The 15,507-nt window shown below is 35.4% G+C and overlaps 1 protein-coding gene across 10 annotated transcripts in view; it reads right to left on the minus strand.

Annotated features, from left to right (window-relative positions):
- ZDHHC20 (zDHHC palmitoyltransferase 20) overlaps positions 1 to 15,507 on the minus strand; it is a 96,480-nt gene that overhangs the window by 19,256 nt on the left and 61,717 nt on the right. For 9 of the 10 annotated variants that reach the window (XM_077158833.1, XM_077158835.1, XM_077158832.1 and 6 more), the window contains 3 exons: positions 8,693 to 8,762; positions 7,553 to 7,585; positions 7,025 to 7,145 (listed from right to left, as the gene is read on the minus strand). In XM_077158833.1, coding sequence (XP_077014948.1) covers positions 7,025 to 7,145; positions 7,553 to 7,585; positions 8,693 to 8,762 — 224 coding nt within the window. The remainder of the gene's footprint in view (positions 1 to 7,024; positions 7,146 to 7,552; positions 7,586 to 8,692; positions 8,763 to 15,507) is intronic. The other variant, XM_077158828.1, reaches the window with a different exon arrangement.

Below are 15,507 nucleotides of genomic sequence, written 5' to 3' on the forward strand. Positions count from 1 at the left end.
TTGTTGATAATGGCCATTCTGGTGGGTGTGAGATGATATCTCATTGTGGTTTTGATTTGCATTTCTCTAATGGCCAGGGATGTTGAGCATCTCTTCATGTGCCTTTTGGCCATTTGTATTTCCTCTTCTGAGAAGTGTCTGTTCAAGTCTTTTTCCCATTTTGTAACTGGATTGGCTGTCTTTTTGTTGTTGAGTTGAACAATCTCTTTATAAAGCCTGGATACTAGACCTTTATCTGATATGTCATTTCCAAATATTGTCTCCCATTGTGTAGGCTGCCTTTTTACTTTCTTGATGAAGTTCTTTGATGCACAAAAGTGTTTAATTTTGAGGAGCTCCCATTTCTTTCTTTCTTCAGTGCTCTTGCTTTGGGTGTAAGGTCTATAAAACCGCCTCCAATTATAATATTTATAAGATATTTCCCTACATTTTCCTCTGTTTTATGGTCTTAGACCTAATGTTTAGATCTTTGATCCATTTTGAGTTAACGTTTGTATAGGGTGTGAGATATGGGTCCTCTTTCATTCTTTTGCTAGTCTATTCTTAATCCAGCAATTAAAAAACTTTTTAAGTCAGATCATGTCAGTCCTCTGCTCAGAACCCTCCCATAGCTCCCTATTTCACTAGCAGTAAAAGACAAAGTCCTTACAACAATCTCTAAGACTCTGTGGTGTGGTCTGCCTCTTGGGCCTCTCTCTAATCTCCCCTGCTCATTCTGCTCCAGCCACACCGGTCCCCTTACTATTACACAAACCCGCCAGGGACACATGTACCTTTGGGCTTCTGCTTTAAAGTTCATATGTTCTCTCTGAACCCCTCTCAAGTGCTCTTCTCTCAGATGTCTATCCACTATCATCTCTTTTTTTTGCTCAAATTTCACCTTCTTATTGAGGCCTACCCTCATTACTCCCTTTAATACTGCAAATGTGCCCGTTTACGTCTGCTACCCCCACTCATCAAATCCCTTACCCTTCTCTTTTTATTTTTATAGCATTTACCTTCTAACACACCAATATAATTTTCTTATTATTTATCTCTCTCTCTTCAAAATAGACTCTACACAAAACAGTATTCTTTTGTTTGCTGATATATCCCAGACACTGCCAGATATATAGTAGGTACTCAACAAACGTTTTGTTGAATGAAGAAAACAATAGATTAAAGTTTATTAGTATTTCCCTATTCATAATGAATCTAAAAACATTAAAGAATATTTATCCTTTAATTAATAAAATCATCACACACAATTATAACAATGCTGAAGTTTCTGAGAAACAAAATGTGAAATTATGTAATTTGTACTTCATTCTCCTGGCACTGAATCTTCTTCTTTTAAATAGGAACACTGAGTTTGGTTAAGTAGGTAAAAAACTAAATAAAGATGTCAGCTAAGGGGGACAAATAGAGGCCCCAATTCATGAGGCAGTCATCACATAGAGGTAGGCTGCTCTTTCTTAATAGGTACAAGGGCACTGTAGGTGCCAAACATTTAAAATCAAATGATATATACATATATATATATTTTTTTAATTGTGGAAATAGATACATTTTATTCATTAATTTCATGATGTTTTGTACATGAAACTTGTAAGACTGCAACATGATTCCACAGAACTAATCTTAAGGGTCTACATATATAAGAAATTATGGTATTAGAATCGGAAAGGAAGAAAGTCACCCATTTCTCAGAGATGAAATAATTGCCAGCACCACCAAAGAAACCAAGAGAGTATATTGACAAAACCTTTGGAATTAATGAAAAGACAGAATGATCACAGGATGGGTCAATATATAATTGTCTTGTATTTTTTAATTTGTCAGATAAAATATACTACATATAAGTATGCAGTACATAGTATATATGTACCACATACATTATTCATTACCAATCAAAAAAGGAGTGATAAATAGATGTCTTGAAAAATATTCAATTTTTGGAAGGCTATTATGTGAACCCATCAAGTAGTAATGTAAAAATTGGAGGCATCTCTCTCTCTCTCTCTCTCAGCCAACACGATAAGCAAACTCACTGCCCTCCCCTTCTCTACGTGGGACATGACTCCCAGGGGTGTGGACCTTCCTGGCAACGTGGGATAGAAATCCTAGAATAAGCTGAAAAAACCTTCTCAACCAAAAGGGGGAAGAGTGAAATGAGACAAATTAAAGTGTCAATGACTGAGAGATTCTAAACAGAGTCCAGAGGTTATCCTGGAGGTTATTCTTATGCATTAAATAGATATCACCTGTTTATTTAAGGTATAATGGAGAGGCTGGAGGGAACTGTCTGAATGTGGAACTGTGCTCCAGTAGCCATGCTTCTTGAAGATGCTTGTATAATGATATAGCTTTTGCAATGTGATTGTGTGGTTATGAAAATCTTGTGTCTGATGCTCATTTTATCTACCTTATTGACAGACAAGTAAAACATATGGATTAAAAATAAATAAATAGAGGGAACAAATGTTAAAATAAATTTAGTAGATTGAAATGCCAGTGATCAATGAAAGGGAGGGGTAAGGGGTATGATATACATGAATTTTTTTGTTTTCTTTTTCTTTTTCTGAATTGATATAAATATTCTAAGACATGATCATGATGATGAATTTACAACTATGTGATGATACTGTGAATTACTGATTATATATGTAGAATGGAATGATCATATGGTAAGAATGTGTTCATGTTTAAAAAATTAAAAAATTAATAAAAAAAAACAAATGAAAGTTTCTAAAGGGATCTGAGAACAAATGGTGTGGGAAATTTATCTGGTAAAATTAATTTTGTTTTCTGAAAGGGAACTGAGGGAATTTTCAAATATTTGGACAGTATGACATTTATATTATATATCAACAAATTTATATTTTTAGGAATTGAACGAATAAAGTACACAAGTATAATGTATTTAAAACAATTGGAGGCATATGACATTAAATTAATGGAAAACATGTTGAACTGGTTCTAGACATTTTTAATAGAGTTTCAACATCATTTTTATAAACTATAAAGCTGTTCCTGCAAACAATGGGAAAGAACAGAGCACACATTTAACAAGCTACTCAGGGACTGTAATAAGGAGAAAGAAAGAGTACAGGGAGCAGAGGGAAAAGTAGGTAAGGGAGTTGGGAAGGTAGGTGGGAGGAGGAACCTGAGAGACCATGGATCTCTAGTTTAGTGTGCAGATGTATCTTCACAGAGCTTCATATAACACCTTGGGAGAGAACATGAGTCAGTCCTGTTGTACTTGTGCCACACCTATGCTCTGTGATCCTTTTCTTGACCGATCTCTCCTGCTGTGCATGGAGGGGACCCATGGTCAGTGAATACAGAACCCTTGCTGTCCACAGTGAACCTCAGCCAGTCACCCTCCTCCCAGGAGTGTTGAGGCAGGGATGCCTATCAATCCTTCCAATTTTTATATACATGCAAACCACACCCTGGGCTCCTGGGTGAAAACACAGCACTTAGTTACTCAAGTCAGAATATTCATTTTCCAGAAGAGATTTTCTATGATATTCATGCGATTCATAAAATCCAACTGGAAGTGGAGCATCCTCCACATATCATTCAGTACTGATGCTGACAATATCTGCCATCTTCAACAGCTGAAGCCCAAGGTCATTCAAGGAGTTAACATCCAGTCAGGAGACGTGAGCTAAGATCAAGGCTCTTGTGCTAGACATTTTCAAGTGATAGTGTGAGGTCACCCAAGTTGTCTCATTGCTGCAGATGCCTCCCCATCTGCCATGCCTGGAAGAAACTCTTGTCTTCCAGTGGATTTGGCACCACAGTCTGTGAGGCCCAATAGGGAGGCCTTTGGCTGCTCTGTCTGAGGCTCAGTTGGGTAAAACCAGTGGAGGCACCCTCTCCTGGCTTCAGGGCACAGTACAGAAAGGTTCCACAGACAATTTAGCTGTGGATGTATACCCCCTCCACGCAGGAATCACTTCCAAGAGGGAGAAAAAGTCTTTCACAAATAAGACCAACTTGAATTAAATTGGAAAATACTGAAGTCCTCTTAAATACAACTGTACATAGTATTATAGACAAAATTTTTATGAGAACTGATCATAAATATCATCTACACTGCCAAAGATTTTAAATGTCAAATATTTGCGTACTACAGTTCCAAATAACCAAAACATCCCTGGATAACCTTAAAATTGATGAAATACGGCAGTTCTTTCATCTCTTTTCTCATTGTGATAGTTTAGGGGGATGGACTTGTGCAGCTAAATAGGCTCCTTTGGCCCCAGAAGGCGTCAGCTGTTTGCCCAGCCTCACTGTTGAGACTAAGTGCTAAAATCTAATGATATTTTGCTGAAAATCCTTGTAAAGTAATTGTGCTTGATGACTTGGGGCTTTAATTAGGTTCTTCCCAACTACTTATGAGTAAGTTATGGTGGAAAGTCCCTCTAAATTCCGGCTTCCTACAGTATTAAGCATGTGACCATGGATGTTATTTAACTTTTTCAATATTAGTTTCCAATTTTGAAAATTAGAATGACAAATACTCCCTTCATAGGGTTTTTAGGAAGAGTAAATACCATAATAATAATAACCCCTTCAAAATCAAGACATAAATGTAAAAACAAAAACAAAAGTACCAGAAGAAAACATTTGTATAAATTTACACAGTGAACATTTGTATAAATTTACAGTGAACAGACTAAAGACAAATATCATAAATGAAAAAAAATAGCTAGCTTTAAAAATGTGAAATTTTGATTTGGTAAAAATAGAACAAAATAGGGTGAGAAGATACAAACAGAAAATACGGAAGAGATATTTGCAATGCAGGACAAAAAAGGATTATTATCTTCATGAATTTCTTGCACATTCTGGATACGAGTCCTCTGTTAGATGCATATAGTGCAAAATATCTCCTCCCAGGTTGTAGTTTGCCTTTCCACACTAAAAGTTGCCTTTCGATAAAAAGAAGTTCTTGATTTTAAGAAGTCCAATTTATTGATCCTCATTTACTAGGATGTAAGCTCCACGTGAGCAGGGATTTTGATTGACTCCTATATTCTATTTAAGAAATTAAAAAAAAATTTTCTTAAAAACAAATTTAAGAAAACTTCATTCACTCCAAGGCCAAGAATAAAGATTAATATCTTTAATATGGGAAAAATTCTTAGCACACACAAAAACTAAGAAACAATGGGCAAAGAACACAAATAGGAAGTTCCCCCAAAAGACAGGCTAATTAATTGCTGGTAAGTATGCGTTCTTAAATATTAGCAAAATAAAATAGGTATGTTTTGCTCATAAATTGGCAGGCAACACACTTAAGAAAGGTACAGAAAAAAAGCAGAGGAAATTAGGAGATGGAAGATCCAACTTATGTCTGTAATATTAAGAATAGGAATTACCAAAGGCACAGTGAATTGGTAAATTTCTGAAACAAAACATCTAATAGATGCTCTCCATGTATCACATGTATGTATTATTACATTTAATCTTCCTGTCAATCCTATGAGAAAGGTTGGGATACATCAGTGAACAAAAAAGACAAAAAAAAGCTGCTCACATGGAACTTATATTCTAGCAAATGAACAATGTCTATGTATAAACTAAGCCCTTATTTATTTCCTGGTTTACCACTCTGATTTTAGACCTAAGTTTCATAAGGGAATAACAATAACTCAAAGATGCAATTAATTTTCTAGCATGACCACTGACAGATCTGCATATATTTTATTCCCATTAACTCAGATAAATGGAACAGTGGAGAGAAAAGAAAATGAGACCAGTTTCAGTTACACAGATTTTTATGAAGTTGTCATTATGCCCAATGGCTCAATACCTAGAAATTGGGGACTGGGGCTTAGCAGTTTTGTAGTAAGAATTAAGAACACTGAGTATGAGTTTTTGGGAAGACTCCCCAAAACACATGAAAGCAAAGAGTAGAAAGGGCCAGGGCTGAACCTACATTTCAGGGGCTGCTGGGGTTGGAACAGAGAGGGGAAAGAGAAGAGGGCTAGAAAAAGAATCAGTTTTGAATAAAATCTTGAAACTTAAAAAGAAGAGTTTCAATAAAGAGATGGAAAGTTTTCATTTATTTTTAAATTATTTAAAAATTTTGTCAAAATGCACAGATAAAATCAAACAGTGCCAACAGATATTAATGTATAACAGTGGTTTCCTGTCCCACTCTGAAGCAATTACTTTCAATGATTTTACTAATATTTTTTTCTTAAGCATATACTTTCATATTAAAATTTAAAAAAACTATATGACCTATTTTTGAGTAGATTAGTACCTGTGCATGGTATTCACATTCAAAGGATAACTATAAAGAGCATGACTCCCTCCCTACACACCAATTGCCATCTCCCAGAGGCACCCACTATTAGAATATTTTAATGTATTCCTCCAGAGATAATCTTTACATCTGCAAATATATACTTGTATATTGTTTTTCTATAGAAAAAGTAGCATGCTATATGTATTCTTTTGCATCTTGTATCCCCTAATAATAAGAACCCAAAGATCATTTTACATCATTTCTCATAAGGAGAATCCTCATTCATTTGTAAGGCTGCATAACATTCCTTTATAACAGACATACAGTAGTTTAACCAGCCCACTATTGATGGATATTTGGACTATTTTAATCATTTGACTTAAATTTCATGCTGTAACAATCTTCAGAGATAGGAAAGAGATTAAGTGGTGGGCTGGAGCCATCACTTTCATTACTGTAAAACTGACATTAAGTCTCACTGGCTCAAAGAAAAACAAATACTTCCCTAAAACTCATATATTTATTGTAAAAGTATGGCTGAAACAGTTTGAATCATCAAGAGAGGAGCTCCTTATATCCTATTTCCTACACATTTAATTACATATAAACGTGTGTATAAAGATAAATTATACCTGTGTCCACCCTCTGATCTATTACAAATTCTAATTACTAAAAATAGAATGAAGTATATCTTCTTGTAATAAAGAATTATGTAATTCTTCAGAATTATAACATCTTAAAAAAGTCTCAAATATATAAGACAGAAAAAAGACTTACCGTCCAAAATTTTATAAAGTACTGTAAAACTGTTGCAGTCACAAAAAGGCAATATAATAGGGAATATAATAGAAACAGCAGGAAGCATTTGTAATTTGAAAATCCCACACAATTATTCACCCTAGAAGAATAAAGAAAGTCATACTGTAAAAATGAGACAAATCATTATTGCTTGGAAACGGGTCATTTGAGAAGTAAAAGGAAGTAATGTCTTAATTGTGTATGTTTGTTTTTAATATATTCTATACAAGAGAACTAACGAAATTTATTTGGAATTTTAACATAATGGTTACATACATTATTATTTGGGTTAATAACATGAGAATATATTTTCAAAGATAAACATTTCATATAAATATGCATATATACAAATAAATATATGACTATATATAGACACAGAGATAGAGCAAAGTTAATATCAATGAAAAATGGACCTTCAAAATTCAGGAAAATTGAATTAAATTATTAAATTCTCTCCTTCCCTCCTCTCCACTTCCATATGCAATTTCCTCTATTCTTAATACATACCAAGGACAGTGATGATCCATCTTAAGAATACATCTAAGAAAGAAATAAGTAGTAAGAAAAATCCATGTAGAAAAATTCCTCTAATTCTAATTTCTCATATTTTTCCTTTATTTGACTCAAACTTTTCCCTTCATAATTACACCTTTGAGAATCAACTCAATAAACATTAGGTTAGAGATAATTTCTGCTATTTCCACAAGTACTTTCACTGGTGAACAACAATGATTTCTTGCCCTGGGAATTCAGCTGACCATAGACAGGTAGGTGTCTTGGCCCACATCCAATGACATCTGAATGCTATTTGGTGCACAGCACTGATCCACTAGGTAGTTCACCTTACAAATGAGCTGAGTGGTATAAAATACAATACAGATGATCTTCGTGTTACTGTAAATATATGAAGATCATAAAAATAAAACTCTAGATGCAAATATGTCAAAATATTAGTACTACTGGGTTTGTAGATGGTTATTTTCTCGTGTACTTTAGAAAATTTCAGCCAATGGATAAACAACATTGTACTTTTATAATCAGAAAACAATGAACATCCTCTCAAATATACGCATTCTATATTGTATAAATTTAGACCACAGATCATCTCAAATAATAAAACAAAAGAATAAACTAATACTCAGAAGGTTAAGTAGGGTAATTAACTAACAATTAAGGATAAATTGGGATTCTCAAACTAGGGAACTTTTCTTCAACACACTGCCTTCTCACCTGTACATAAGGAGTAAATCCTTGCAAACTTTTCTGGGAAAAATGCCACAGATGGTTATTGAAAATAAATAATAAAATTTATTTTGTTGTTTGTTAAGTTTTAACATCAGCATTAATAATAAAAGAACAAAAGTATCATTATTGACTTTTTAATCCAGGAAACAAAATTATCCTTTTTCAAGGAGATTATTATTACTTGCTCATGAATGTTGAATTAAGTGTAATTATAGGAAGCATATTAAAGTTGAAGAAAATTCTATGAACTGGTATAGGACGTGTTATCAAAAGAAACATATAAATATGGGAGAGGATGCTTTCGCTAACTATAAAAGCATTTGGAATATTCTTTCCCCTTCCATTCTTCCCAAAATAATTTCCAATGCTAGGTTTAAATGAGATCAAACGGGTAACACTTACAAGTCACATGCTGAGCAGTGGTGTGTACGATCGGGTTTAATCAACTGACATTTTTCACAGTATCTGATGGCTACATTGAAGAAGGGAAAGGAAGTTGTTGAAGGATGTATAAGCTTAACTATTTTGATCATAATTCACTTCCAGTTCTTTCATAAACAGTTCTGGGAAATTAATAACTAATAATTTTTAAAATAATATCAAAACACACTGGAGATATCTCAAATCAAAATGTCAAAAGACATAAAGAAAAACTCAGAAAAATAGTTCATGAATGATTTAGTTGAAAAAATGGACCCAAAGCAAATAAAAGACTTGTACAATGTCAGACACGCAGTTCAGCAGTAGAACTCAACTCTCCTAAGTCTTAAAGTTGAACTTTTTTTCAATAATATCACTATGCTTTAGCGAAATATCAAAACGAATGTACTTTATGATACCCTATGGGGTTCTGTTTTTTAAATTCTAGGGAAGCTTTATTAAAAAAAAAAAAACAACAAAAAATAACATTTTTATCCCTGAACTCCACCCTTAAAGACAAATAGCAAAACTGAGAACACATTTTTGAATGCAAACTCTGAACTCTGCTTTCCCCTTAATTTTAATACATGTTGCTCCTGCTATTTTGGTGCCTCCATAATTGCTGGATTCTGTAGAAATAAATTCACACATTCATTCCTTCCAAACATACCGAGTGAACCTACCAAGTGCCAGATATTGCTCCAGGCAAAATACCTGCATTTATGGAGCTTACACTCTATTGGAGGAGAGATTGGGAATAATAAGGATTATAAATTACAAAATAAATAGTGTATTAGATGGTGATAAATGCTAACAAGTAAAATAAAGCAGGTTAAGGAAACTGAGGTATTGTAATTTTAGAGACATTTAAGAAAACTGAAAGGAGCAAGTTCATAGTCACATGCCTATCTGAGGAATGCACTTGGCTTGTTCAAGAAATGGCAATCAGGTCCAGTCTACTTGGAGTAGAGTAAAAAGCGTATAGGCGATAAGGTCAGAAAGGTTAACAAGTGGACATCATTGAAGACTTATTTAATAAAAAAGCAGAGAGTAAAAGTTTAGTGGAATAAGAATGCCATAAAAATCTATATAAATTCAGAACCAAATCGTTTTATTCCTTTTTTAATTTAAATAAGATCCATGTGGAAAATGTCTCAGGACTACTCAGATCAATAAATTTACTTACAACCAGTTTTTAAGACAAATAGAGTACAATAAAATTACAATGGGATGTCTCTCTTCTTTCTTCATATGATGGCTTCAAAAGCAAACAAAGCACGTGTCTTGGCAACAAAAGAAATTACTGTGAATCATTCACAAATAGTTAAATCTTTATCTGGTAATTTATTGAGTTATAGGATTTAACTAGTAAATACTTTACTCATTCTAATGTAAGTGCAGTGAAATCTTTTGGGGATATCTGTCCAGTCCATAAGCCACTCTATCCTTCTCAGGGAAATGATTTCAGACCCCCTTTGTCCTCTGTATCTGTACTGTGTGAATCCACCCTATGTGTGCATTGTGTGACTCCACCTTTTCCCTTCCAGTTCTGATCCAGAGATAAATCACCTCAACCAGTGTGAGTGAACTGGATTTTCTCTTGTACAAATTAAGAATTGGGCCTGAAAGACTATGAGTTTTATCTGCTTTGGCTGGAACCGGACAGCATGTAGGGTGGCTATATTCTGCTATGTAGCTTTGATTTGAGAAGTGAAAACTCTTTTGCAGAGAGTGAAAAATGTAACAGATGTGCACGAACAAGCAGAGATACGAGCTGGAGAGGATCCCTTTGGCTTTCCAACTCTGGGTTCCAGGTCTTTCTTATCATCCTGACCTTGGATTATGGAGAATACCCACCATTTCCTTATACTATCCCTTTCCTTGTTTGTTTGTTTTTTGATGCGTTTTTTTTTTTTGGGGGGGGGTTGGGTAGAGATAAAAAGCTTATTTATTGGAACCATGAATGCTAACATAGTAATAGAACAGCACAGAAACTAGGTTCAAATATGATTTTTAATGGATTATTATTCAATTTGGAAATATCTATAAAAATTCAAGATGTGAACACCCTCTGACCCAGGATTTACAATAACAAAATATATTCTGCAGAGATGTTCACTATTGTTTTTAATGAAAAATACAAAAAAACACTTAAATTATGAAGCAGTTTATGCATTTATATACATGATATACCCTTACAGTGGCACATTATATACATGCACCCTAACATGAAAAAGGGTCAAAGATATTAAATAAAGAAAAGCATATTGTAGAAAAGTTTGAATGTACAGTATGTGTTCATCTCTAAGGGGAAAAGGAATATATAGGTTTTTCATTTTCCAGTTTTATGATATACTGTTTCTCAATAAAACGCACAAACTTTTTAGATGTGAGTTAATATATTGGAGAGATGAGAAATGTTTGGTATTTTGATGCAATGGTAGGAGGTATAGCTGCTGGAGGAGCACTGAGGTAAACAAGTGTGTTTTGGTCAATATCTTTCCATTTTGTTAAAATATATAAATTTTGCAATAATGTTATGTATAAAAAGTTTCTGCAAGGATAAACCAGATGTGATGCCCTGACGTCACATGTCAGGGACTTGGAAAAAAGGTGGAAATATCAAACTTCTCCACTTGGGGAAGACCTGAAACTTTCACAATCATTGGGACTGCCAATTTGATGCGACAGGAACTCAATTTTGGGGCTTGCCCTTATGAAAATTATTCCTGCAAAGGAGAAGCTAAGGGAGTCACCCTCAGAGAACCTCTGCTCAGAGGTGGCCTCTGTCTCTAAGCCAACTCTGCAGGTGAATTCACTGCCCTCCCCCAACATGTGACATAACTCCCAGTGGTGTAAGTCTTCTTGGTAACGTGGGACATGACTCCTGGGAATGAACCTGACCCTGGCATCATGGGCTCGAGAAAGACTTCTTGCTAAAAGGAGGAAAAGAAATGAAACAAAATAAAATTTCAGTGGTTGAGAGATTTCAAAGAACAAAGAGGTCATTCTGGAGGTTTTTTTTAATGCACTATGTAGCTATTCCTTTTCAGTTTTTGGTGTTCTAGAGTAGTTAGAGGGAAATACCTGAAACTGTTGAACTGTAATCCATTAGCCTTGATAACTGAAGACGACTGAACAACTACAAAGCTTCTATAGTGAGAGCATATCATTGTGAAAACACTGTGACAGATACTCTATCTAATTTATGGACAAAGAGTAAGAAAAAAAGGCAAAAAAAAAAATTAATGGTGGGGAGGGGGTATAGGAGGTTTTGAGTCTTTTTTACTTTTATTTTTAGTTCTATTTTTTTTTTTTTGAGTAATGAAAATGTTCAAAAAATCTACCGTGATGTTGAATGCCTAGCTGTATGATAATCCAAACCACTGATTGTAAACTTTGGATGATTATATGGTATATGAATATATAATGTACCTCAATAAAATTGCATTTTTTTTTTAAAAGGATAAACCAGAAATGGTAGCAGAACCAGAGAGGAGGGATAAACTCACTCTTCATTTTGTACACTTTGGGAAAAAAAACTATTTAAAATACAGGCATATGTTACTTTGATAATTAAAAACAAAAATTGTTTAAGATGAAGGGAATTTAAGGGTGCACAGTTGACTCAGTGGTAGAATGCTCACCTGCCATGCAAGAGATCAGTGCTCGATTCCTGGCCCATGCATCCTCACCCCCCAAAAAAAAACATGAATGATGAAGGGAATTAACAAACACCCAATCATTAAACTAACAAGTTGCATTTTACTGAAGGCCCTCTAAGAAAGTTCGGCCTGAGTTGGGCCAGAGGGAGTAAAACCATAGAATATCAGCCCAAAAAGGACCTAGAAATCTCCTAGTTCAACCTCTCCATTTTATAGATTAAAAACACACAAAAAAATCCAGCATCTAAAGAGAGGAGAGTTCTACCAGCAAAATGGAGGAATAAGAATTTCCAGCCAATGCTTTGTCTCCGGAAACTTTGAAAATCAAGCAGAAAGTTGGTTTTAATAGAAAGCTATGCGGCACTTTTACTTGCTCTGATCCCAACCCCTCCCCTAGAGGCAGGTGGCAGTCTACTTTGCCAGTGTTGGTCCCTGGTATCTGGTTATGGAGGGAACAGAACACACCTAAATACAAATTTAATTTGTATTTAATTTGCCCATCTGTTCCAACCCATCTGGTGGCTGGCTACCTCAAAGACTAACTCAAGGTATACTTCTGTTTCACCTAAAAAGTGCAGAGAAGTAGAGAAGCAAATCGTTGCCACCTAGCATTCAAGGAAATTTATGTTGAAATACTAGCTAAATAAAAGCTAAAGAAACATTCATCTCAGGAATTACATACAGCAAGGATCACAAAATATGCAGATACAGCTTGGAAAAATCATTTAACAAAAGGAATACTATAGTTTTCAATAATAAAAAAGAAAAATAAAATCAACTAACCCTGGGAAAGGGGAACTATCTGGTTGCCAGAGTTAATACTTTATAATATTCCAATGTCTAGGTTTTAAAGTAAATCAGAAGACATACAAATAAAATAAACAGGAAGGATGGCCCAATCAAAGGAATAAAATAAAGTGTCAGAAACCATCCATGAGGAATCCTAGTCATTGGAATAACTAATCAAAAATGTTAAGTCAACCCTTCTAAATTAGTTCAATGAACTAAAGGAAGACATGGTCAAAGAACTAAAGAAAATTAGGAAAATGATACCTGAGCAAAAAGAGGAATTCAATAAAGAGAAAGAAATTTTAAAAAAGAACCAAATAGGGTACATGGGTGGTTCAGTATAGGATACTTGCCTTTCACGAAGGAGACCCAGGTTCGATTCCCAGACCATGCACCCCCCTCACAAAAAAAAAGACAAGGAACTAAATATTGGGCTGATAATTAAAATATTGGACTGTATTAGTACAGTCCCTTGAGGGACTGGAGAAAAAATATGGAAATATTAAATTTTTCCATACGGGAAACCTCTGGTATTCTTCCAAACATCAGAGACTTCCAAGAAAATAGGCAAAGCCATTGATTTTGAGGCTTGCCCTTATGAAACTTGTTTCTGTAGCGGAAAAGCTAAGACTGTTTATAATTACGCCTAAGAGTTGCTTCCAGGAAATGTCTTTGGTTGCTCAGTGTGGCCTCTCTCTCTCTAAGCTCAACTCTGCAAGGAAAATTATTACCCTCCCCTATACATGTGACATGACATTCAGGGATAAAAGCCTCCCTGACAACAGGGAACATGACTCCCAGGATTGAACTTGGTCCTACCACTATCAACAATGCCTTCTGGACTAAAATGGGAGGGAAAATGGAACAATATAAGGTATCAGTGGCCAAAAGAGTTCAAATGAAGTCAAGAAGCTATTCTGGAGACTACTCTTATGCAAGCATCAGCTAGATCTTGCTAATTGCCGTGGTTTGCCATACCCAACTAACAGCATTCCTGTTAACCCTAAAGAATACTTAGGACTCTGAGATTCTACAAAAGATTTATGTGCTAAGTTTACTTTCCTGAAACCTACAACCTCCAGAGCCTTCCTAGGCTAGGTAAGTCCTGAAACTCAAAGGGGCCAGACTCTCTGAAAATATCAACTAATTCCATCCTTCCAACTTATACTGTAATATTTCTTTTCAACATGAAAGAATTAGAACAGGCATAGCCCAAAGACCCCTACAGATTGGGAGTAGGATCAAAGGAGAAGATAGGATTTAACAACTGGATGAATATGACTGCTGAATCATTACAATGATATTTCTTTTAGCTTCCAGTGTTTCTGGAGCAGCTAAAAGAAAAAACATGAAAATGTGGAATGGTAACCAATATCAAACTTTGAAATCTGCTCTGTAACTATCTGTTAAAATGTACTTTGAAAATTATTGCTTTCATACATATATAATTTTACAATAAAAACAATTTTTTTAAAAAAGAACCAAACAGATATTCTTGAGGTAAGAAGTAAAATTACTGATAGTTAAAAAAAAAAAAAAAATCGGATTGAAGGCAAGATGGTGGCTTAGTGAGGTGTGGGATTTAGTTTACCCTCCAGAGAAGCTAGTCAATAGCCAGAAACAGTACAGAACAACTGCTGGGGCCTCATCAGTGACCGGACACACAGCGTACCCCAGTCTGGACCACATGGACCAAATGCAAGCCCCCAAGAACCCTGCAAGGCTTCTCATGATCCACTGTCCCAGGCATAGGTAGAACTGAGCTTGTTTGAGAGCTTGTTTGGAGCCTGTGCCTTCCCCAGGAGAGGGGTGGGGCCCAGCTCAGGTGGAATCCCTCCCTCAAGGAATTCAGATCCCAGGGTCTGGAAAAGTGAAGCAATTAAAGCCTGTCTACAACCTCTCCTCTGTCTCCACCACGCCCCCAGCAGGGAGAGTCTGCTGGAGTTAAAGGTACGGCATCACCTTATGTGGTGGGACCTGCAGGTGGAAAAGCACCACATACTGGGCAGGACAGGGAAACACAAAGTCCAGAGACTTCACAGGAAAGACTTATAATCTGCTGGGCCTCACCCTAAGGGAAAATTTACACAGGTGACTCTTTCCTCCTGAGAAGAGACCAGTTTGGTCTAGAAAAATCTGATTGGGGTCTATAATACCTAAATAGACCCTCCTAAGGGGTGGGGGAAAGGCACCATACAGGTAGGGCAAAAAACAAAAAAACAAGAACTGAAAAATTCTGATCTATTAAACAAAACCTAAGCTAGAGGACTAGGATAAGCTGAACTGAATGTCAAAGAACAGATAGACAACAAAGTCATCCAGCAAGAAAATCCTTGGGAAAAA

The sequence above is a fragment of the Tamandua tetradactyla genome, chromosome 4 (assembly GCF_023851605.1).
Source record: "Tamandua tetradactyla isolate mTamTet1 chromosome 4, mTamTet1.pri, whole genome shotgun sequence".
Lineage (NCBI taxonomy): Eukaryota > Metazoa > Chordata > Mammalia > Pilosa > Myrmecophagidae > Tamandua > Tamandua tetradactyla.